General features: G+C 41.1%; 1 protein-coding gene across 1 annotated transcript in view; it reads left to right on the forward strand.

Annotated features, from left to right (window-relative positions):
• Nucleotides 1-26,525, forward strand: part of NSD3 (nuclear receptor binding SET domain protein 3) — a 338,825-nt gene that overhangs the window by 287,455 nt on the left and 24,845 nt on the right. Inside the window, 3 exon segments of the mRNA XM_030201931.1 lie at nt 4,221-4,370; nt 8,874-9,030; nt 22,150-22,352. Coding sequence (XP_030057791.1) covers nt 4,221-4,370; nt 8,874-9,030; nt 22,150-22,352 — 510 coding nt within the window.

A 26,525-nucleotide genomic window follows, 5' to 3' on the forward strand; every position in this document is an offset into this window, starting at 1 on the left:
CTTCAGGTTCTTTCTTTTAGAAAACCGTTTTTTGTTGTTGGTTTTTTTTTTGGGGGGGGGGGGGGTTGCATTTCACAGAGGCTGAAATTTCCCTCAAGAAAGTTCTATATTTTCTCACCGAGGTGCTATCTTTTTTTCATGTAAATCAGATGCTTTCTTATCTTTTATTTAGGAAGGAAGATTCTGGGAACATCTCTAGAGCTCTCATGAGAAACTTAGAGATCGTTAATGAGTTTTAGTTGTTTATTTACTTAGTTGGATTTAATTTTTTGGCTTTTTGAAGCAATTCATTCAAGGGTGATGTACAGCAATAATAACCTGGACATAGGTTATATGTGATTAAAGCAGTAAAAACATTCAAATAATAGTATACACTATAACATAGTATGCTACTTCCAATGTCAACACAGTATACATTAAAACACCTTTATAGACAGCACTGGGAGTAAATTGAATTTAGAATGTCTGAGAGATTGTTCCTTTTAGTGAAGTTAAAAGAATTGCAGTGGGGTAGAAAGCCACTTTTGCCTGTAAGCAGAAGAAAGCTATTTCTTCTGCTTACATTATCAAGGGCAAATTTTCTCCTAGACCACTGAGAGTTCACTCACCAAGATGTGTTTCAATGTCTTGGGTGGAGCTTTGTGCTTCTTCACTGGAAGATATTTGCAGGGCTACAACTTCGTCCTTACGTCATACTTTACTAAGCACTCTAGGTTGAATGCCAATGCAATAGAACTTACAGCTTTTGGAGCCAAGGTGCCTAGACCTGGAGCTTGTTCCCTTCACACTTTAGGGGGGGCTTTGTTACATCCCATTGGTTCTGGACTGGACTGGTGAGGACAATAAGGAAAGCAAAAGTTGGTTTTACCTGCTAATTTTCTTTCCTTGAGTCCTATCAGACCAGTTCAGACTTTCCTCCCTGTATTCTGTTTGTTGCTTGTTCTAATAAGAAGAGGATGTTTCTATGTTTAATTCCTGTTAATTGGAGTCCTCTGTTTTAATGATGAAAATTGAGGGAAGTTTTTACATTGCTTTGTTATTGAAAAAAAAAAAACCAACAACTGATGTTTAGCCTGCATGATACTCTTTATAGGGCAGAGTTCACAAGTGATTAGCCTCTCGCTTCATCTTCTGGTTGACAGGCACAACCCATTGGTTATGGTCTGGTTTGGTGAGATTCAAAGAAAGAAAATTAGCAGGTAAAACAAAGTTTTGCACACTGTGAGTCAGTCATGACTAAATCACAGCCTATAATACAGTGAATCATATCTGCTAGCTTCCATTAGAACGTCCCCTTTCATAGCAGGGGCAAGACAGAAGTCATATATGTGTTTGGAAATTTCTGGCAATTCTGCCTTCTCTTATTTTGGCCCTTTATGGAACCCTCTTCCCCCCCCTTACATTCACCTTGAAGCCTTGTTTCCTAAATTCAAAAAATCCAATAAGTCCTTTCAGTTTGAGTTTGCTATTGGCTTGGCTTCTGGTGCTGGGGAGCAATGCTGCAGTGTATTTTCCTTCCCTCCTCCTGTCTTATTCCCTTCTCCCTATGTTCTATTCTCATTCAAATTGTAACTTTTATTTCTTGTTCTCATTTTTAATTGTAAACCTCTTTGCTGTGCTTTTTAGTCTAATGGGCAGTATAGCAAATACTCATAAATGAAATAAATAAATGTGGGAGTTAAGTTGTTCTTTAATAAGCACTGCAGAATGTCCATATATCTGACATCACTGTTTGCCTTTCAGCAAAGGAATATTTAACTTAATTTGTACTTGTCATCTGTTTTGCCTCTTCTGAATTTTCTAATGTATCAGATGTTCAAAAAGTGGAAAAGAAGTAACTAAGAACAGATACTTTATGGGAGGTTACAGTAAGCTTAGCCTGCATCTTGTCTGATTTTGGCCAAAGAACAAAGGGGTCTGTTTACTAAGCTGCGCTAGCAACTGTCTGTGTGCTAATGCTGACACAGCCCATTGAGAGTGAATGGACTGTGTCGGCAGTAGCACATATATAGCCTCTAGCACAGCTTAGTAAACCGGAGCAATAGTGTATAGGTAATTTCTATCCATATTTGCCTTGAGTATTCATTGAAGCTTCACATACTGAACTGAGCACTTCTGCTGATACAACTATATCTCCACAGAAGCCGTGTAGCTCAGCTGCAGAAAGCCTCTGCAGCAACACAAATTCCTGTTTTTTTAACCCTATATTTTAAATTGGTCTCCTTTTTGGCAGTTGTAATTGAAAGACCTCAGTTTAAGTTATTAAGGGACCTTTCTGCCTAGTAAGGAACTCTTGCCATAGGCTTGACACAACCACGCTCTAGTCTTTTGATAAAATTGTATTCCTGAGCTGTCATAAGTGATGGACCCACAACTTTTTTTCAGTCACCCAGTGCTTTGTTTTTTATTCTGAAACCTCACATAAGCCCATTTCTTTTAGTTTTTGGTTGTAATGCTGCATGGCATGTCTGCCTCACTCTCTAGGTGTTAACTGCACAGTAAGACTAATAAAAACAAGTGATTTGTCAAAATGTGTATGACTCCTGACGTCTTCATGTATATAAATAAAAAGAATAACAGTGACAACTCTGAATGCCAAGTTGTGCCACTGTTTTTTTATTTATTTTATTGTTTATTTTTTCTTGCTCCATGAACTAGTCAAGTGATAATGTCTGATGCCTTGAATACACATGTAGTGTACTAGCTTAGCAGTTTTGGAAGCTGTAATTCTCCATAGACCTTTGCTGATTTTTGAGAGATCAGTGCTTATCCCCTTTTTTTGTTTTTTTTTTTTTAATGCTTGCCCTTACTCCTTTCTGCTTTTTGTGGATGATTGTTTCCAACAATTGGAACACTGCTACATCTTAATCATTGTATATAAACCCTCAAGCTATTCCAACCTCAGCATCATGAACTGGTATTTAACTATTAAGGGTATTGTTTACCAGCAGCACAAGCTGTTGATAAATAGACTCCTTAATTAATTAGGATGTATTTACCACTTTTTTGAAGAAACTCACTCAAGAGCAAGAATAAATAGACAATTACAGCAATGAAAAGCATTACCTACTGGAATGCTAAGGGGGTCTTGTAGCATTTGAGCTGACTTGAAAAGTCTTACAAATTTCTCTCTTAGATTTTTGGCCAGCCAAAGAATCCAAATTATTCAGATATAATTGGTTCAAGTGGTGGAACGTGGACAAAATGAAAAAAATAAAATTTCTGATTTAAAATTTTAAAAATGGTCTTAGCAATATTGGAAGACACATGAACAACTTCTCCCCTGGAGAGAGTGGTTTATATGGCAGTCCCCTAGTTTTTATGTCTTAAAAATTACTTGGGTGGTTCTCTTTCACTGTTTATTGTAGAGTGAGATTTTTGCCTTTTGTTTGCAACAACAGGGTGGGTTTACAGTCATTGCCTTTGCCCTCAGATACAATGAAAGGTTTTGCTGCCATGATCCCACAATACCTGCTAATGGTAGAACACAATGTATTCAGTGTTCTTCAAAATAAGTTATTTTTTCATTTCTGTTTATTCAGATATTTGCCACTGTGCAAAATGTATTCACTTAATTGGTAATAGAAAGCTTATATGAGAAAACTTAAATGTCAGAACAGTCTCTCTGTGTCTCATTGTGTCTTTATACCAATGTCATCATTTTAGGTCAATAATGGACCAGCCAGATGTTAAGCAAAGGTCTGACATTGCTAACATCTGGATTATGTATTGTCCTATTGTATCTGAAGTAGTCTTAGAATTTTCCCTCACCTGGTACAGTATATGGCAATGCCCCCCCCCCCCCAAAAAAAAAAAAAAAGGTTATATTAGTCAGTGTGTATTTTTGATCCTTTCTGCTGGTTTTCCAATAAGTGTGCACATAATTCCAAATAAAGTACCCAGCACAGGTGAACAAATGTTAGAAGTATAAATTTTATTCTATTTTTAATTTTTCAGTTTAGTTACTTAAAAACATACCATTTCTCTTGTTTTATTTTGGGGCCTTTTTATGAATTAAATCTGACAATACTTTCCTTTAATAGATTTTGTCATTTTTTCTCATTTTTTTCTTATCTTCATATTTATCTTTACTTTACAACTTTTCAGACATACATGCATAGTAGGTATTGATTTAGTTTCTTGTTTTGTTTTTCTTTTTTTCCTTGTGGAATCATGGGTAGTTTCATTGCAACTCATCTCTTTCTGTTTGTTTCGTATAGGGCTAATAGTGCAGGACCATTCAGAGCCCCTGTTCAGTACATATGCCTTTAAGTCCCACTACCTTCTGAATGAATCAAATCGTGCAGAGTTGATGAAATTACCTATGATTCCTTCTTCTTCGTCAGCTTCCAAAAAGAAATGTGAGAAAGGTAACCAAAAAAATAGCTCGTCTTTCTCTAATATTTTTATTTCTTTTTTCTTCCGTTTTGTTCTTTTCAGTTAATAAAGCATCATAAACCTTTGCTTGACTGGCATGACCTGTTGCTTTTGCTGTGTCTATGTTAATGTTAATGTGTTTTTATTATTTTTTTTCTTTAGTTTTTGTTGGGATTTATTTTTCCATATTGCCAGCAAAATATTCAAGGGCTTAAAATAATTATGTAATTACACACCTCCCTACCCACTTCTTCAGAAATACATATGGTGCTGGGTAACCTTGTATTAATTGCTCCAAGATGAGGTCTGCACAGTAAAAAAAAAAAAAAAAAAAAAGGAGTCTGGCATTGCACAGGGAGAAGCTAATCACCAGTAACAGTAATACCCAGATCCCTTAGGGAAGATCTAACCAAAGCCATTCTGTTCTGCTAGAAATGAGGTTTTAACGATATCTGGTTGGTTGCAGAAAAGTGTAAGCAGTATATGTGTGTTATGTAAAAGTACTGCATTGGTCTTGTTAGTGGATACCCTAAGCTGGTTTTAGTCAATGTATTACCCAAAAGCCATCAGGTGAATTTCCCTCTGGCTGAACAACATAGCATCCTAGAGTTCTTGGTCCAAAATTCAACACAGTTGTACGTTGTGATGAAATTGATGGCTATTTCAGTGGTATTAATGGAGCCCTTGGGTTTATGAGGAGTATGGGATTTACTGAGACATTCTGCATTAGATTATGATTGTTTTTTGCACTGAAGCAGAGCTCTGTCCATTTAGGGCTATAGTAATTCAGCAAGAGCTGGCAGTTCCAAAGGGCTGGACATCCCACTTGACAAATTTTGTCCAAAGAAACCCTTTTATGAGAATAATTGGTTTTTTTCTTCTTTAACTGAGCCCCCTAAGGGGTTTTAGATACCCGAAACACCTTGAAGCTTGCAGAAGGTTGACAGTATGTACTTGAGCTTTGTTGGTTTGCTTTCAAAGGGTACGAATCTAGAGATGTGTCACAAAACATGTTTAAAGATAAGCACTTGTTTTTTTTGTACTGCACATAGGGCTGACATGATAAAAAGCAAAGGAGGCAATGTCTTCTGGCCCTGAGCTCCTAGGGTGCATTCTAGTTTTTTAGTGGATGAAGTATGTCAGAGAGAAGCCTGTTGGCTTACTAATTTTTTTTGAGGTTTCTGAATTTTAACCTTACTCTGGCTATTATTATTGGCCACTCTACCTTCCTTCTCCCCCTTATTCCCTCCCAGTCATGATCCTTCTGTTGCAGGGGCCATTGGTATAGGCACAGATGATTTAGTTCTGCAAAGCCATTCCAGAAAAAGGACAGGCTTTTTAAACACTAATTGCTCTAGCATATATTTTGCTATATTTCCCAGGTACACTTAGTAAGTACACATAATCAACCTGTTAAAAGTATTCACTTCATGTTCAAGAGTTTTTTAAGGGGGTAATGTTGGTTCTTTAAACAAAGTTCCTTATATTGCCATGTTGACAGGAGCAACAAACCCCATTGACCTGATTGGGCCTATATTAATGTTTACTCAAATGTTTCACATATAAATCAAAATTTATTTAGTTAGTTATTGGGATTTATTAACCTCCTTTATGAGGAGATTCACCCAAAGCGATGCCAGGATGTATGTTTCATGTTTTGATAGCCTTGCCAGCCTAGCAGTCCTGAGCTTCTATAAATCCAAGAGAGAGAAGCTTTAAGAATTTCAGTTATTTCCAAAGTTACCAGTGCTCCCTATCATAAGGTTTTTAGCTTAAGAGGGTCAAAAATGCAATGTCTTATACATCTCCCCCCCCCCCCCCAAAAAAAAAAAAAACAGAATAAGTCTTTACACCTTTAATTCAGAACATTTTTGCAACAGAGATATGTTTTTCGATTTCCTTTTAAAATCTCTTATGCAAATGTTGGCCATTCTGTGCAATAATTTAAAAAGAAATGAATAAATAGATAGATAACATATATAATAGAGTAGGTAGCTTTATTTTTTGAATGGTTGACTTGCTGCTGACTCTTAGGTAAGGTTTATTTTGTTTTCTTTTGTTTTGTTTTTCAGTAATAACTCCTCTCCTCCAAAACACTATTCCTGACCAGTTACAGTTTTCTGTTTGCTGCCAAAGACAAATCGCACCCATCCACTTGTAGATACTCTGAGCCAAGGCTTCCTATACTAGCATTTGCTGCTTTCCCCATACCTATCTCCCTCTGAGGGTTAGACCATCTATGCTAAGGTAGTTTCTCCTGCCCCTATTGAGGGTCATCTGAAATTATTTTGAGCCCTGCATTTGCTTGAGCTTCCGCAATAAACAGTCGCCTAAAATGCATCATTAAAAGAAAGCTGTTTCTTTGTGGTTTGTGCAGTATTTCAAAAGTACACACAGTAAATAATAAAGTGCACCCTTAATGGTGAAAAAATGTGTTTATATTTTAAATTCTTTTAAGCTGCTCCTCTTCCTCCCGCATAATACCTGGAAGTATCCATGTCACAAAGGACCTGTTTACTAAACCGCGCTGCAGGCGCGCACACATTTTAGCACATGCTAATGATAGAGACACCCATTATATTCCTATGGGTGTCTCTAGCATTAGCGCATGGTAAAAGTGCGCGTGCCTACAGCGCGGCTTAGTAAACAGGGCCCATAATGTGGAGACTGATTGGTTTTTGCACATGTGATGTCAATTATGACAACACAGCCAATACAGACCAATTGGGTCTGGTGATTGTGAAGCAGTCTCTGAGACCCTCTTTGCCCAGAGATTCAAGAAGTTGAAGGGAAATTGTGGTTTGGGGAAGCACAATTTGAAGAATGTTTTAAAATTTTAAACAAAAAAAATTTACTCTGACATGGATTTTAGTAGGTTCAGAGGTAGTGTTACTTCTAGATGCATCTTACTTTTAAAGTACTGTACTGTCCACACAAAGCATGGTTTTCTTTTGAAATAAAGCTGCCTTGCTTTGCACTGAAACATAGTTTGGTTTTGCTGCTGTTTGGTTTTATTATTTTTTATTGTATTTTTTGTTATTTTGTTATTGGTGTTGTACCCCCGTTACATTTCAGTGATTATGCTGGTTCTGTATTTCCTCTGAATTAAGGTTAAATATCCTCCTAAAACCTCTAAAAGTGCTTAAAAAAAAGAACAGATTCAAGTCACTACCATCTTAGATGTGTATAATTATGTGGCAGAGGAAATATAGATGGTGGATGTTTACTAAGTAATTAGTGCTCCTGCTGTGTGTTGCATTGAAAAGCAATTTTTTTAAAAGCAAATGGTACTGATAATCTTTGGTGGGAAGATTTTCTGATCAAGATTTTAGAAGTTTATATCTTAAAACATAATCTCTTAAACAATTTTTGAATGTAAACCAGTTTTCTGTTGGGTGATAACACTGGCTTTAAAATTACAAGACACTCTGGTTCACCGTAATGAAATACAGTAGTTGTTATAACATTCTCCATTGTTCAGTGAGGTCTGATTTAAATCTGGTCCTGACAATTGCAACTAAGAGAGATTTTGATTCACAGCCTAAAAGTGTCTGTATTTCATTTAGTTTGATCAGAGAATTGCACTAAGATTTTGGGAGCCTATTCACTAAGAAAGCATGTGACAAGCACAAAGCAAGGAACACTAGTGAACTGGCACCTCTCATGCTTGAGGGAAACCTAGAAAGCAAAGTATAATTTGTGTGCATTTGTGCTGTTGTTTATTTTGACTGCTAGTCGTAGTGCGCTAATAGGAGAAAAATGGGCACATTTGCTGTAGCTTGTCTACTCATCTCTGATAATCAATTGCACACTGCTGTGGCTGCAAATTTATCAGCCTGTCAGCCCTTCTGTATTTCTTTGCGACCAGAAATGCAGCTGTCAACATGATAGGCATGTTTTTAATTCATACACACTAACTAATGCTAAGGGATTCAGTCAAAGAAATGCTGGATGCAAAAAAAAAGGCCAAAAATCCTTATTTATTTAAGAAAATTAAATGGTTAAAGGCATCACTTTATCTTTCCCTGTCCAAAATGAGGTAAAGATCATATAAAGAAGCTGTGGCAGAATTGGGATCAGAACAGTTTGTCGCATTTTGCACTAACTAGTACCATTAGAACCATCTTATGGAATATTGTATAATCAAGCTGTCATATAATCTAAGATTAGTGACCATAGTTAAAGCACTTTAGTGGTTCTGATGTGTCAAAAATTTTCTTCAGAGCCACAGATTGAAGAGAAGCCAGTGACAAGCCACTAGATTTGGCATTGGCCAGTGATGGGTTTTGCATCTTAATATCTTTGCTACATTGGTCATAAATAAAAAGGCAATTGTAGCCATTGATCTGTGGAGTCCTTTTTCTGTCATACCAGTATCACAGCTTTGACTTAATCCCTTATGCTGGCCTTTTTCTAATGCTCAGCATATAAGAGTTTGCGCCTCTGCTCTCCATTCTGGCGATTTTAAAACTGCCACTTGTCTGTTTTGTGTGAAGGTGGGAAACTTTTGTGCTGCGAGTCATGCCCAGCGTCCTTCCACCCTGATTGTCTGAGCATAGAGATGCCAGAGGGATGCTGGAACTGTAACGATTGTAAGGCTGGCAAAAGGCTACACTACAAGCAGATTGTCTGGGTGAAGCTTGGAAATTACAGGCAAGTTTTTCATGTGATAGCAGTTACATAATCACACCTTCATCCATTTTATAAGTTATTTTGTCAATTAAGGGTTAGTTATTAAGATGCATTACAGCCATAATGGGCATTATTTGTCCTTAAAATGCTTGATAAAGGGTAGTAATGTGCATTATATTTCCATAATACACGTTAATTTAAGGTTCTGCGACATACAGTAGAGAGATGCAAATAAATTCATGCAAATCATTGCTATGTTTGAATAATACTGCTTGTGGTGAACACCACAAACTGTGTTATTCTTGTAAAGATAATGCCAGCAAAAAGCTCTTGATGCACCCAGGCCCCTTCTTAAAGGGTTGATGCATGAAAACAGCAGCTGCTGCCCCCTTCCTCTTCCGGATGTCCCCTATGCCCCAATGACCCCCCAATCCACATAAAACCCCTGTCCTTCTGTAGATCCTCTGGGCCTATCTTTCAAAATCTCTGGGGTCTAGTGAAGTTGGGGCAGGAGAGATCCCTTGCTGTTGCTAGATTCACAATGGCATCAGTGACTCCTAGCAGTAGTCTCACAAGTGGGGTAGTACCGTGACATACTGCTAGGGGTCACTGCTGCCATTTTGAACCTGGCATCAGCAGGAGAGACTGGGAATCACTCCTGCCCTGACCTCACTAAACCCCAGGGGGTGGGGGGGGGGGTCATCAGAACTGAGGGGTATGTGATTGGGGAGGGGCATTGGGAGGAGAATGAGTAAAGTGGTCTATCGAGGGGGAGGGGCAGCTGCTTATTTTACATGCCAGCTCCTTTAAAAGCAGCCTGAGAGCATCAGGCTGAGACATAGCATTCAGTGCTCCCGGACGCTATGAACAGTACAGCTTGTGAGGTTGTGAGTTGACAGGAGCAATGAATCCCATTGACCTGATTGTTATTAATATACAGTGGGTGTGACTACACTGCAGTACTGAGACACCACAGGTTAGTCACTCCTGCAGAAAATTAAGGTGCAGTAAAAGCCCAATTTTTATCGCACCTTAGTAACTACCCCCAACTCCCCCAAATGTCAAGTTATTTTTTTCTGTATAAATACAGTATGTGTGTACACAGTGTCCTACAGAGTTTTTTGTAGAATATGTGGCATCTAAATAAACATTTCAAAGCTATAAAGCACCAAATAGGATTCAGACGACAAAACCCTAAGTTAACTGCACACATCTATCTCTTCTTTTTTCCACACAGTTCTATACAGAAATAGGATAACTGAGCTCTTCACAAAGTGCACAGCTTTGTTTTCTAGATTATTTGTAAATACAAGTGTGAGGTTGATACCTATTCTATAATAATTTAATAGGTGCTACTCACATATCTGATGAACGATAACGTGCAAAAATAAGGAACAGACTTTAATTCACTCTTTGCTGCTTGTTCGTTGGCACCATAGTTTAGAACTGGAGATCCTGTTTGTGCTAAAGCTGGGAACGGGGATATTCTTAGGAATTATCTTGCATAACACTGTGTATACTAGCAACATAAAACAAATAATAAAAACAGTATGGCAGAGAGTAACACTCTTTGATAAAGTTTGCCTAGAAGCACAGTATTAACATAATATCATGGCACCTCTTAACAGTGTGAGTAGTTTTAACAGCCTAGTACTGAGTGAATTTGAGAAGAAGAAAGCAGAAATTGGGAGGACTGTGCCATTTTGGTAGTTTGCTGATGATCCTTTGAACCTTTGCCTATGAATGAAAACTTGGATTTAGAGGCAGGGTTGCCATTACAGTGGTGCTGCTCATCTCTAGATGTAGCATTGTAGAGTTTATAGTTTATTAAAACTTGCTATACTGTCCAAGCTGACTCGCACAATCTAGATAAAATAGAAAACACAAAATAGAGAAAGCCTAACAAAAAGTGAGCAGCTCAGTCAGATGCATAGAATACATACATCACAGCTTTTATGGCAGCCTGATCTAGGGTGCGAGACAAATAAATACTTTTGGGGCAATTTTTACATTATCTGCATTAGAACAGCCTGCATGACTGTGGTGTAAGTTCCACCTAAGCTGCCCCTGCACTATTGGGGTGGGGGGGGTGGGGAGGGAAAGCGGGTGTCCACTTATAGCCATTCTCATTTCTTCTGTGAGGAATCCACACAGTAACTTGCTGGGAATGTGCACGTGTGTAAAGTTGAAAATGCAATATACACATGTACTTTTCTTCCTCCAACCTAGGAAGTGTATTCTTTCAGTATGGCTAAAACTATGTATGTTGTGGAGGTGTGAGTGAACTTTTAGTGGGGAGGGTACCGTTTTCAGACAGCCTATCAACATGGGTAAAACACTTTTTACCATATCTTAGATTCTCCAAGGACAAGCAGGCATAATATTCTCACATATGGGTGAAATCATCCTTAGAGCCTGGTGCAGACACTGCCAAGTGCGCTGTCACTTTACGTCTTTGAGACAGTGCCCCCACTATACATGTGCAGATGCTTTCCTGACCGACACTCAAGCACGGGACCAACAGGCTGTCGTTTTCTGTGAAGCAGAGAGGTTGACTTTTTAATTTCCTTGGCGGGTCAGACTTTTGCCTTTTTGATGCCTTCCCCTTTTCTGCACATTTTTTCTTCATATTCTTCTTTTTTCAGTATTAAGTTAAAATTATACATTTTTTTTTCAATTATTTTCATATTTTTACTTTTGGCCTTTTCAGGCCTCTGAGCTCTTCTTTTGCCCGGGCAGCATCGACTATTTTCAGGTATGCAACTACTCGAGCTCCCTGAGCCATAGAGCCTTTTGACCTAGCATTGGCCGTTTTTCCCTCTGTCAATGAGGGTGCCGAGTGGCTTTAAGAAGTGTACTCAGTGCAATTGAACTGTTTCAACACAGACCCCCATAACTGGTGTATTCAGTGCTTGGGTCCTGAGCACCAGGACATACAGTGTAACTTCTGCCTGTGCATGGAAGTGAGGACCCTTAAAACCAGTGTGAAAAACGTTTTGGTTCTACATCAGCATCGAGCATGGCAGGGAATTCGGTACTCGATGCAGAACCTATGTTGTCATCGGGTCACCAACACAGCATCAAGAAGGTCCTCATTGTCAGTACTGTGTTCATAGAGGGACCTGAAGTGTAAAAATCCTAAGAAGCATTGCCATCGTTCTCCCTCCAGGCACTCGACCCATATCTCCCCTGCTTCAACATCCTCGATGCATGAGAAGCATCCATGCCACAGTGACTGCTCTCCTTTCCCAGCACATTTCTCACAAAATCCTTCAAGGACTTCGAGATCTCCTATGCCTATACAGGTTATAACTCAGGCTGTGTCCACACCGCTTTCTCAGCTGGTACAGATGCCACTACTCTTCATGAGGAGATGCTCAAGGAGGATCTTTCAGGGCTTCTCCATTTGCAGCCTATACAGGCTTTACAGGGTGCTTCTGCTAGCCTCAGCTCAGCCCATCAAGACATCAGAAAGACAGTCACGGGAGAGGTCTTGCACACCGGCTTGGCGTCGACCGTTCAAGGCTCCACAAAACTGACCAATACATACATCGATGTGGCAAGAAGAACTTTCTCAAACTTCAGAGATTCATTTGCCTTGATGCCGAGTCAACACTCTCTTCCACGTACTTCCCATGAACAGATCTTTGAAGAGACAGACTCGGACATCTCCTGGGAGACGGATCAGGACCCACAGGACCTCTCAGCTGAGGAGTCCTATGGAATTCCATATAATCCTTCTCTTTCACCTGAGAGATGTAAGTCTCCTCAAGAGAGTGTATATTTTCCTGGCTTTGTCAATGAGATAGCTCAAGCCATGCCTTTTAAATCGGGAATGGAGGAAGAACCTTGTTCAGAACTTTTTGAGTTTTAGATTCTGACTCTCCTAGAGAAGGAATCACTGTTTCACTTCATTCAATTATGAAAAGTACTTTGCTCAAAAACTGGGTGACTCCACTGACAGTTCGGATAGCCTCAAAGAAAATTAATAAAATGTACAGAATACAGAAATCCACTGAGTTTGAAAAAAAACAAAATTACCCCATCACTCCCTAGTTGTGGAATCTGTCTTAAAGCGCACTCGCAGTTCAAGATCTCATGTTTCTGTTCTTACAGGAAGCTAGAACATTAGGCTGTTTTGACAGAAAAACTTTTCAAGCTTCAATGCTCACCAATTGCATATTGGATTATCAACTTTATTCCACAATTTACTTAAAATATCTAATACAGAGTAATTTATCTTTTGCAGAATTCCTTCCCCCTGAGAAAGCTGAGGAATTCCATAATCTTCACAGAAAAATTCTTGACTGTCATAAATATATAGCAAGGCAAGCCTTTGATGTCTCTTCATGCATTTCTGCCTTAGCAGTGGCAGTGCGACGTCTCTCTTGGGCTCAGGGTCTCCAACTTTGAATCTGCTGTCCAGGGGCATCTGGCAGATGTTCCTTGTCGTGGAGAAAACTTGTTTGGAACAAAGCTGAGGAAGTGGCTGATCTGATTAAAAAGCATACAGATGCTATAAAAAATCTACCCAGTCCACAAACTTCTGGTACTTCTTGTAGAAGGTTTGCAGGAGGCTATCGATGCTCCAGTTACTATGTCTATGTCACGTTTTCAAAAGCAGGAACTGGGTTAGTGAGCCCTTGGGCCACTGCCAAGGAGCGGCAGTGGCAGGCCAAACCACCCCACACCAGGAACAAGACAGAACTCAGATAGGAACAGCAAGACTTCACCTGCACTAGCCGCCCTTCCCCAGGAGTTGAGCCCCTGGCTGCAGGCGACCGACAGGACTTACAGGACAGGGTAGGAACTGGAAGCTGCAAGCAGCCACTAAAACAGGGAACAAACACTGACAAACACGAGACAGAACAGAAAGCTGCCAAGCAGCCACTGAACAAGAAACACAGACAAACAGAAACTAAACACAAAAGACAGACAAGGAACAAGTCTAGGAAACAAACAATAACCCTAAGCTAAACTACACACAGACTAACTAGCATCAGACAAGGAACTAGAATAAAAACCAAGCTAGGCAGAAGTGCAACATGCACCAACAAACCAGGGCCTTAGGCGATGCAAAGGCAAAGCAGAGAGTTTCCAAATGGCTAATAAGCCCAGCAGTAGCTGAGATTCAGCTGCAGCAATCACCAGGCAGCTACGGGTTCTGTGCAGGCTCAAACAAGACAAGCAAGTCTGGCAGGCCGGAAGATCCGGACTGGTCTGGGCTGAAGTCTGGAACGGGAAACAGCACACAGACCATCCAATGCAGCCACCAGGCCTAGCCACCAGGGGGCGAGATGACTGAGAGCCTGAAACCAGGGCACGACCGTGACAGTCTAAGCGTCATTCCACCTCAAAGAACTATACCCCAACACTCACGTCCAAGACGGCAGTGGGGTCAGAAATCCCAGACACCCTCTCAGTCTAAACAATAGCCTAATTTTTGTCCATGCCAAATGACCTATCAGTAGGAAAGGAGGGCTCATTCTCTTCCAACAGAGGTGGCCTCTCATAACCTACGACTTTGGGTGCTACACACCATTCTGCACGGCTGTGCTCTGTGTTGGCAAAAAAGACCTCCTGACCATCCTCCAAGAGTCTTATTTTAGCTCCCTCCAAATGAATCTACTTCAAGAAAAGCTTTCAGCCCTCCTCCGGCAGAATGCAATAGAACCAGTTCCTCTGCAGGACAGGGATTGAGGGTTGTACACCAAATATTTTCTGATACCAAAAAAGATGGGGGGGGAGTACATTTTTTGCGTCGTAACCCTGGGGTCACTACTTCCCATGATACAACTCAATGACTGACTTTGCTCTCTAGATCTCAAGGAGGCATATGTGCACATACCTATTCTCCCTGCACACAGAAAGTTCCTCTGCTTTTGTTGTGGAACTCAGAACTATCAGTACAAAATCTTACCATTTGGCTTGGCCTCAGCTCCTTGAGTCTTCACAAAGTATCTGATAGTAGTAGCTGGAACACTTTACAAGTGGGGCATACACGTCTTTCCCTACCTGGATGACTGGTTAATCCAAGCAGCTTCCTGAGAATCGTCAAACATCTCCACTCAGTCCGCCATACATAAGTATTGCCATACTGGGAAAGACCAAAGGTCCACCAAGCCCAGCATCCTGTTTCCAACAGTGGCCAATCTAGGTCACAAATACATGGCAAGATCCCAAAAAAGTACAAAACATTTTATACTGCTTATCCCAGAAATAGTGGATTGTCGCCAAGTCCATTTAATAATGGTCTATGGACTTTTCCTTTAGGAAGCCGTCCAAACCTTTTTTAAACTCCGCTAAGCTAACCGTCTTTATCACATTCTCTGGCAATGAATTCCAGAGTTTAACTGCACGTTGAGTGAAGAAAAGTTTTCTCCGATTCATTTTAAATTTACTACATTGTAGCTTCATCGCATGCCCCCTAGTCCTAGTATTTTTTAAAGCATAAACAGACGCTTCACATCTACCCGTTCCACTCCACTCATTATTTTATAGACCTCTATCATATCTCCCCTCAGCTGCCTTTTTTTACAAGCTGAAGAGCCCTAGCTGCTTTAGCCTTTCCTCATAGGGAAGTCGTCCCATTCCCTTTATCATTTTCATTGCCCTTCTCTGCACCTTTTCTAATTCCACTATATCTTTTTTGAGATGCGGCGACCAGAATTGAACACAATATTCGAGGTGCGGTCGCACCATGGAGTGATACAAAGGCATTATGACATCCTCATTTTTGTTTTCCATTCCTTTCCTAATAATACCTAAAATTCTATTTGCTTTCTTAGCCGCAGCAGCACACTGAGCAGAAGGTTTCAACGTATCATCAACGACGACACCTAGATCCCTTTCTTGGTCCATGACTCCTAACGTGGAACCTTGAATGACGTAGCTATAATTCGGGTTTCTCTTTCCCACATGCATCACTTTGCACTTGCTCACATTAAATGTCATGTGCCATTAGACGCCCAGTCTCGTAAGGTCCTCTTGTAATTTTTCACAATCCTCCTGTGATTTAATGGCTTTGAATAACTTTGTGTCATCAGCAAATTTAATTACCTCACTAGTTACTCCCATCTCTAGGTCATTTATAAATATGTTAAAAAGCAAGTGGTCCCAACATAGAGCCCTGGGGAACCCCACTAACTATCCTTCTCCATTGAGAATACTGACCATTTAACCCTACTCAAGGATCACCATTATCACCAATACTTTTCAACATGATGATGATCCCACTGGCAAAGTCCTTATCCAATCAAGGCCTTAACCCATTCATCTGTGCAGATGATGTAACAATCTTCATTCCCTTCAGACATGACTTGACCGAAATAACTAATGAAATCAATGATGGCCTGAACATCATGGACTCTTGGGCAAACTCATTCCAACTGAAACTGAACTCTGAAAAAACACACTGCCTTATCCTCTCATCTCAACATAACAACTACAAACCCACAACCATAAACACCCCAGGACATGCACTCCCTATCTCAGACAGCCTAAAAATACTCGGAGTCACAATCGATCGCAACCTCACTCTCGATAGCCAAGTAAAAACCGTAATAAAGAAAATGTTCTACTCAATGTGGAAACTCAAATGAATAAAACCTTTCTTCCCGAGAGATATCTTTCAAAAACTAACACAACCAATGGTTCTCAGCTATGCAGATTACTGCAACGGAATCTATGCGGGATGTAAAGAACAACTCACAAAAAAACTACATACCGCCCAAAACACAGCAGCCAGACTGATATATGATAAAACACAATTCGAAAGCGGTAAACCCCTTCGAGAAAAGCTGCACTGGCTCCAAATCAAAGAACGGATCATCTTCAAAATATGCACATTGGTCCACAAAATCATCTACGGCGTAGTCCCAGGATATATGACAGACCAAATAGATCTACCAACTAGAAAGAGACTCAGATCAGCACGATCATACCTAAACCTACATTACCCAAACTGCAAAGGGCTAAAATACAAAACAACTTTTTCATCTAGCTTCTCCTACATAAGCGCACAACTATGGAATGGACTCCCGTATGCTGTGAAAACAGTATATGACCACCTAAATTTCAGGAGTCATTAAAAACTCACCTCTTCAAAAAAGCTTATCCCAACGATCCAACATAAATCCCCACACCCTGCAACACAACATAATCAAAGATCGTACTGGACAATTTACTATCCTCTTTCCCTTGACCCATGACGCCTGATCACCTCTATCTCATATGACCACAACACAATCTTGTATTTGTTATCAACTGAAATGGCAAACGCCTTTATGGTACTTTGTAAGCCACATTGAGCCTGCAAATAGGTGGGAAAATGTGGGATATAAATGTAAGAAATAAATAAATACTCTCTGTTTTCTATCTTTTAACCAGTTTTTAATCCACAATAGAACACTACCTCCTATCCCATGACTCTCCAATTTCCTCTGGAGTCTTTCAGTTATAAATATGTTTAAAAGCAGCGGTCCTAGCACAGACCCCTGGGAAACCCCACTAACTACCCTTCTCCATTGAGAATATTGACCATTTAACCCTACTCTCTGGTTTCTATCTGTTAACCAATTTTTAATCCACAATAGAACCCTACCTCCTATCCCATAACTCTCCAATTTCCTAAGGAGTCCTTCATGAGGTACTTTGTCGAACGCCTTCTGAAAATCCAGATACACAATATCAACCGGCTCACCTTTATCCACATATTTGTTCACCCCTTCAAAGACATGTAGTAGATTGGTGAGGCAAGATTTCCCTTCACTAAATCCATGTTGACTTTATCTCATTAATCCTTGCTTTTGAATATGCGCTGTAATTTTGTTCTTAATAATAGTCTCTACCATTTTGCCTGGCACTGACGTCAGACTCACCGGTCTATAATTTCCCAGATCTCCTCTGGAACTCCAGCTTCTAGAACTCCTCGGATTTATGATCAGTTACCCCAAATCAAATCTTCAACCAGTCCAGACCTTAGAGTTCATAGGGGCTCTCTTCAATACTACTTGGGTCGAGCCTTCCTTCCTCAACTAAGGGCAGACAACAGACTACATCTCACCACTCAGATATTCAACTCCACCCAAGTATCTGCTCATCAGATGCTCTGCCTAATTTGTCACATGGCTTCAGCAGTCCATGTAACACCATTGGCTCGTCTTCATTTCCGAATCTCTCAGTGGACCTCTCAGTGGTCCCAAGCCATGGGATTACTATCAGGTCATATTCAAATCACTCCACAGCTGCGCCACTCTTTATAGTGGTGGATGGTGTCCAAGAATCTTACCCAGGGTCTTCCATTTTAGCCCCTTCCACCTCACAAAGGCCTCACTAAAGATGCCTCGCTGGTTGGTTGGGTAGCACATCTCAATGGTCTCCACACACAGGGTTCTTGGACCCCATGAGAGAAATGACATATCAGCCTCCTGGAATTGCAAACTGTTTGGATGGCTGTCAAAACCTTCCAGGACTCTATCCTCGGTTAGGTAATACTTGTTCACATGGACAACCAGCTAGCAATGTATTTCCTGAACAAACAAGGAGGAACAGATACTTACTTCCTTTGTCCACAAGCAATCCAGATATGAACTTAGGCAGCTTCTTGAAACATCTGTATAAGAACTATTTACCTAGCCAGCAAACAGAATGCTGTAGCAGACAAACTGAGCAGAGTCTTTCAACCTCACAAATTATCTCTCAGCACCTCTATAGTTTGTCAGATATTTCAGCCATGGGGGAACCTCAGCAATAGACTTCTTTGCTTCTCAGAACAAGCAGCTTCCACGCTTTTGTTCCCAAATATATGCTCCCAACTGTACAGCCCCAGATGCCTTCATGCGCCACTGGGGAACAAACCTTCTGTACGCTTTTCCCCCACTACGTCTTATAAGGAAAAGTCTTCTTAAACTGTGTCGAGACCAGAGGACCATGATTCTAATTGCTCCCTACTGGCCATGTCAAATCTGGTTCCCTCTTCTAGAGTTATTGTCCAGGAAACCATTGAAATTAGATCCTTTTCCAATCCTAATAACACAGAATGAAGGGTCCCTCCTCCCGCCAGCCCTCGCTTCCTAGCCTTGATGGCTTAGTTCCGAAAGACATTATGGTTCTGGATGACATTACATTCCTTAAACCTTTCTGGTGCAGTCTCTAGGATACTCCTAGCCTCTAGAAAACCTTCTACACGAAAATGTTACTGTTCAAAGTGGAAAAGATTTTCTCTCTGGTGTGCAGCCAGAGCATTTGATCCTACTACGAGCTCTCTGCCTACCCTTATAGAGTAACTCCTCCATCTTTCAGATTCTGGTCTCAAAACTAACTCAGTCAGAGTACATTTGAGTTCTGTGAGAGCTTTTCATTCTAAACTTGATAATAAACCAGTTTCAGTTCATCCCTTTATAGTTAGATTCATGAAACATTTGTTTCATGCCAACCTCCTATCAAACCACCTCCGATGGCATGGGATCTCAATGTCATCCCAACAGCTCTCATGAAACCTCTATTTGAACCACTTTGTTCCTGTTCTTTGAAATTGCTCACCTATAAGGTAGTGGTCTTAATAGCTCTTAGTTCTGCCAGAAGAGTCAGAGAGTCAAGCCTATTTGACAGACCCGCCTTACACCAGGTTCTACCACGACATAAGGGTAGCCATATTGGGTCAGACCAATGGTCCATCTAGCCCAGTATCCTGTTTTCCAAACAATGGCCAAGCCAGGTCACAAGTACCTGACAGAAACCCAAATCGTGGCAACACTCCATACTACAAATTCCAGGGCAAGCAGTTGTTTCCCATGTCTGTCTCAATAGCAGACTGTGGGCTTTTCCTCCAGGAATTTGTCCAAACATTTTTTAAACCCAGATACATTAACTGCTGTTACCACATCCTCCGACAAAGAGTTCCAGAGCTTAACTATTCGTTGAGTGAAAAAATATTTCCTTCTATTTGTTTTAAAAGTATTTCCATTAAACTTCCTCTAGTGTCCCCTAGTCTTTGTACTTTTGGAATGGGTAAAAAATCGATTTACTTCTACTTGTTCTACACCACTGAGGATTTTGTAGACCTCAATCATATCTCTCCTCATCCATCTCTTTTCCAAGCTGAAGAGCCCTAACCTCTTTAGTCTTTCCTTATACGAGAGGAGTTCTTCTTTGAACCTTTTCTAATTCTGCTATATCTTGTTTGAGAAACGGCGACCAGAGTTGAATGCAATACTCAAGGTGCGGACGCACCATGGAGCAATACAAAGGCATTATAGTATTTTCAGTCTTATTCACCATCCCTTTCCTAATAATTCAGAACATCCTGTTTGCTTTTTTGGCCACCACCATACACTGAGCAGAAGATTTCAGCATATTATCTATGACGACACCTGGGTCTTTTTCTTGAGTGCTGACCCCCAAGGTGGACCCTAGCATCAGGTAACTATGATTTGGATTATTCTTTCCAATGTGCATCACCTTACATTTGTCCACATTAAATTTCATCTGCCATTTAGATGCCCAGTCTTCCAATTTCCTAAGGTCTTCCTACAATATTTCACAGCCCACACAACCTTGAATAGTTTTGTATCATCTGCAAATTTAATCACCTCATTCATTGTTCCAATTTCCATATCATTTATAAATATGCTAAATAGCACCGGTCTCAGTATAGATCCTTGCGGCACTCCACTGTTCACCCTCCTCCATTGAGAGAAATGACCATTTAACCCTACCCTCTGTTTTCTGTCCAATAATCAATTCCTAATCCACACCAGAACCTTGCCTCCTATCCCCTGACTCTTTAATTTTCTCAGGAGTCTCTCATTGTACTACCTGTCTTCTTCCCTAAACCACACTGTAATTCTGGAGAAACCGCACTGCATACGTTAAACTGCAAGCATGCTCTAGCTTACTATCTGGATCGTACAAAACCTCATAGGAAGTCAACCCAGCTTTTTTTGTCCTTCGACCCTAACAGATTGGGGATTCTCATCACCAAATGTATAGTCTCAACTTGGCTGGCTGAATTTATCTCCTACACGTATACTCAGGCTGGGCTGACCCTTCATGGACCATTTCTGCTCTGCCTCCATTGAAAACACTTGCAAAGCAGTTCTAGAGCAGTGAAGGTGTGGGTAGAATTTATGTAGCTGCTTTGCAAATGTTTTCAATGGAGGCAGAACAGAAATGGGCTGCTGAAGCTGCCATGGCTCTTACATTGTGAGCAGTGATCTGGCTATGTGTCTGGAGCAGCATTCTAGGCAGGATAGCAGTATGGAGTCCATGCTATGGACAAGCAGTCCTGCTGAATCTTTTTACTACTTGTCAATTCCACCCTCTGACCCTTTTTCCCCACCAGGCTCACTATCTACTGAGTTGACACATTTATTTATGTTGTAATGGTAGTGAGCGAGGCCCACATGTGAGAATATTGTGCCTGCTTGTCTTCAGAGAAAGCTAAGTTACTTACCTGTAGCAGGTGTTCTCCGAGGACAGCAGGCATATATTCTTACATCCCTCCTGCCTCCCCTTGGAGTTGTCTTCTTAGCTTTAGTACTGTACTGCTGCACCCGCGCTCAAGCGTTGGGTGGGAGAGCACCCGCGCGTGCACGATGGGGGTACTGCCTCAAAGATTTAAAGTGGCAGTGCACTTGACAGTGTTAGTACTGGGCTCCGTGGAAGACATCACCCACATGTGAGAATATATGCCTGCTGTCCTCAGAGAACACCTGCTATAGGTAAGTAACTTAGCTATATTTTCCACCCCATGAGAAAATAGCAAATAATGTTGTAATTCCTAAATGGATTTTTTGCAGTTATGGGGTACTGCGCTGTTTTTGTTGACCCTTTTGGCTTTTGATCTAGCTGTTATCTGAGAAATGCATGAGGTTTGTTCATAGTAGTTGGAGTTTGAAGAGTCTTCTGGAGTAGCTGTCATAAAAAAAAAGGGGTCATATCAGCTACCTAAAGTCTTGTTTTATGACCTGGCATCAGGAAGCGAGAAAGCACAAGTGTTTAGCACAGGAATCTGTAGAGAGTAGAATTGAAATTCTCAAAATGAAACACTTCCAAGAGGATATGAAGTAGAAAATTGTAAGTCCTTCCCTTCAGACTGAATACTCTGTGAATTTACCTGCCACACATTCTGCCTTTCAGGTGGTGGCCAGCTGAGATCTGTAGCCCCAGGTCAGTGCCACTCAACATACAAGGCCTGAAACATGACATCGGGGACTTCCCAGTGTTCTTCTTTGGTTCTCATGACTACTACTGGGTACACCAGGGAAGAGTGTTCCCTTACGTGGAAGGAGACAAAAGCTTTGCTGAGGGACAAACTAGCATTAACAAGACCTTCAGGAAAGGTAAATATTTAATCACATTATCAGTAGTACAAAGCAAAATTTACAGAAGTGCATTTGTGTTTGTCCAATTTAAAATATGTTGTGAGTGTTTCTGATGTCTCCGTGTCAACACAACTTCAGTTTTGCCCTAGCAACAACGTTTTCTGTGAGTTGGTGGAAATTGGGTCTTGGTCACTGGCTTTTCAGGCTTTCACATAAAAGATTGATGAGTAGGCTAGCCATCTTAGAAAATTGGGGGGGGGGGGGGGTAGATAAAACGAGAGAGAGGTTGGTGAAACAAGAAGACTTGAAAAGTGGTGGTAAATGGAGGTTCATTCTTGTAAGTACTGTGACTAGCACAGTGCTACAAGAATCAGTGTTACAAAGCATTGAAGTGGAATGGAGTTAAGTGACATTGGGGAAAGTCTAGAAGTGAATTTTTGCCTGTGTGCAGGTGTATCGAAATTTATAACAAAGCAGATGTTCTGAATGTGAATAAGATGAAATATGACTTGAAAGAACCCACAAAGGTTTGACTACTGCACTTTCATTCAGAAATCAAAACTGTGCATTTCGGATGCAGAAATCCATGCTCAGTATAAGTTGTATTATATATGGAGCTTTGCAATCTACCTTGAGCATACATGGAATATAAGGGGTGGTAATTCAGCTCATGGTGGTCAGTGTTTTTCTAAGTGCTCACCTCTACGGGCAAAATTAGTTCTGGATATTCAGTGTCAGGTCATATCCAGGAATCAGCACTGAATATACGGGTCTTGGATGGCTGCCATTATCTAGGTGCTGGCTGATGTTCAGTGTCAGCACCCGCATAACTATCTGACCATAGTTAGGATGCTGTTTGTGCACTCCTCCATGGCCAGAAATTATCCAGGCATTGAATATGACTGCATCATATTTAACTACCTATACATGGTTGGTATGATGGCAAATTGCCAACCAGTGTTTAAGCATGAGTGACTATAACCTGCACAGAGTGGCGGGTGCTGTTTGCCTTTGTTGAGAAGGCTGGATGGATCATGCGGGTCTTTACTGTTATAAATTGCTCGCTTAAGCACTACAATTTGGACACCTAAATGCAACACACTACCTGTTATTTCTTATAACTGCATCTGGGCATCAAGATTCTGTTATAAGATACTTCAACATGCCTACATTTAGGTGCACCAACTTACATCATGTCAATAGCAGGCATAAATGTGTGTGCCTGTATGTCACACTTTAGCATGTAACTTCCAGTATTTTGTAAGTTTTGTGTGTAAATGTTGGTCCCACTCGTGTCCTGCCCATGCTTCTCCCTTATGAACACCCCCTTTTATTTTTCCACTGAGTTGCACGTGTCATTTATAGAATATTTGAGCGCTCACCTAGCACTTACGCACAAATGTACACTTACCCGTATAAGGGCTAGTATTCTATAAATTTAAGTGCACAAATGGTGCTTACATTTAGGTGCCAAATTATAGAATGAGGGGTTAATGTTACAAGGGCAGCGGAAAAGATAAAAGCGCTAAAGACAGGTAACACTAGTATTATATATGTAGTCTAGTGATTAGATCACTGGGCTTGACAACCAAGGAAACCCAGTTCAAATCCCACTGCTGCTCCTTGTGATCTTGGGCAAATTATCTAACCCTCCATTGCCTCGGATGCAAATTTAAATTGTAAGCCTTACAGTAACAAAGAAATACCTAGTGGACCTGAATGTTACTCATCTTGAGAAAAAAGCGGTGAGTTAAATTCAAATAAATAAATGTGTGTGTGTGCACATTTCTACATAGATAAATATAAGAGAGCCAGGGCCTTTGCTGAACATTAACTGTGTAATTTAAATAATTCCATATTTCCACATTTAGAAGTATTATTATGCTTTCAAGTACTAGATTAATTTTTAGAGGCTGAGCAGGATAATGCAACATCATGAGTGGTCACTGAACATGGATGTCACCTGCAAGATCTTCTGAGCATGGGGCACTCCCTCGGTGGATCTTTTTGCCACTCAGATCAATCACAAGGTCCCTCAGTTCTGTTCCAGGCTTCAGGCCCACGACAGACTAGCGTCAGTTGCCTTTCTCCTGCATTGGGGAATAGGCCTTCTGTATACCTATCCTCCTATACCTCTAGTATAGCTGAAACTCAAGCAAGACCGTGGAACCATGATTCTCATTGCTCCCTTCTGGCCACACCAGATTTGGTTCCCTCTTCTTCTGGAGTTGTCCTCCGAAGAACCGTGGAGATTGGACTGTTTTCCGACCCTCATCACCCAGAACGAGGGGTCGCTTCTACATCCCAACCTCCAGTCTCTGGCTCTCACGGCCTGGATGTTGAGAGCTTAGAAGTTGCCTCCTTGGGTCTTTCAGAGGGTGTCTCCCGAGTCTTGCTTGCTTCCAGGAAAGATTCCACGAAAAGGTGTTACTCTTTCAAATGGAGGACGTTTGCTGTCTGGTGTGACAGCAAAGCCGTAGATCCTCTTTCTTGTCCTACACAGACCCTTCTTGAATACCTTCTACACTTATCAGTCTGGTCTCAAGACCAACTCCGTAAGGGTTCACCTTAGTGCGATTAGTGCTTATCATCGCCATGTAGAAGGTAAGCCTGTCTCTGGACAGCCTTTAATTGTTCACTTCATGAGAGGTTTGTTTTTGTCAAAGCCCCCTGTCAAACCTCCACCAGTGTCATGGGATCTCAGTGTCATTCTCACCCAGCTGATGAAAGCTCCTTTTGAGCCACTGAATTTCTGCCATCTGAAGTACTTGACCTGGAAGGTCATTTTCTTGGTGGCTGTTTCTTCAGCTCGTAGGGTCAGTGAACTTCAGGCCTTAGTAGTGCATGCACCTTACATTAAGTTCCATCATAACAGAGTAGTCCTCCGCACGCACTTAAGTTCCTGCCAAAGGTGGTGTCGGAGTTCCATCTGAACCAGTCAGTTGTCTTGCCAACATTCTTTCCCCATCCTCATACCCACCCTGGTGAAAGCAGTTTGCATACCTTGGACTGCAAGAGAGCATTGGCCTTTTACGTGGAGCGGATGAAGCCCTTCAGACAGTCCGCCCAGTTGTTTGTTTCTTTCAACCCCAACAGGAGGGGAGTCGCCATCGGAAAACTCACAATCTCCAATTTGCTATCAGATTGCATTTCCTTCACTTATGCCCAAGCTGGGCAGACTCTAGATGGCCATGTCACGGCTCATAATGTTAGAGCCATGGCTGCGTCAGTGGCTCACTTAAAGTCATCCTCCATTGAAGAGATTTGCAAGGCTGCAACGTGGTCTTCGGTCCACACATTCACATCTCACTACTGCCTTCAGCAGAATACCCGACGCGACAGTCAGTTTGGACAGTCGGTGCTACAGAATCTGTTTGGGGTTTAGAATCCAACTCCACCCCCCTAGATCCATTTTTGTTCTGTTCTAGGCTGCACTCTCAGTCAGTTGTTTATGGTTTCAGGTCAATCTATGTTATGTCCTCCACGTTGCGAGGCCCAATTTACCAATGTTCATTGTTTTGAGTGAGCCTGGTTGCTAGGGATACCCCACATGTGAGAACAAGCAGCCTGCTTGTCCTCGGAGAAAGCGAAGATACTTACCTGTAGCAAGTATTCTCCGAGGACAGCAGGCTGATTGTTCCCAGAAACCCGCACACCTCCCCTTTGGAGTTGTTGTTACTTTGTTTCTATGCTTTTTTTATTTAACTGAAGAGGCACGCTCACGTGACGGGTGAGAAGTTGTCCGCGCAGGTGCGGTGCGCACTGCTTGCACAGACTGGCAAAACTTTTCCTTTTTGCTTGCAAAAAATTTGCCGATTCCTGGGCTGACGTGGACGTCGACCCACATGTGAGAACAATCAGCCTGCTGTCCTCGTAGAATACCTGCTACAGGTAAGTATCTTTGCTTTTTATCAGCATAAGGCCAATAATCTTAGAGCCCTGTTTACTAAGGCGCACTAGCGTTTTTAACATGCACTAATGCTAGAGACACCCATATATTCCTGTGGGTGTCTCTAGCATTAGTGTACTTTAAAAACGATAGTTCTCCTACAGCACGGCTTAGTAAACAGGGCCCTTAATGAATTGGTATTGTGTCTAGCAAAAGTACATCTTTCATATCGTATCATTGTTTACATTTTTTTTTCACAAACAAAATTATTGCAGTCAGTAAAATTTTCCTCTGTTCCTTCC

Source organism: Microcaecilia unicolor, chromosome 4, assembly GCF_901765095.1.
Source record: "Microcaecilia unicolor chromosome 4, aMicUni1.1, whole genome shotgun sequence".
In the NCBI taxonomy this organism is placed as follows: Eukaryota; Metazoa; Chordata; class Amphibia; order Gymnophiona; family Siphonopidae; genus Microcaecilia; species Microcaecilia unicolor.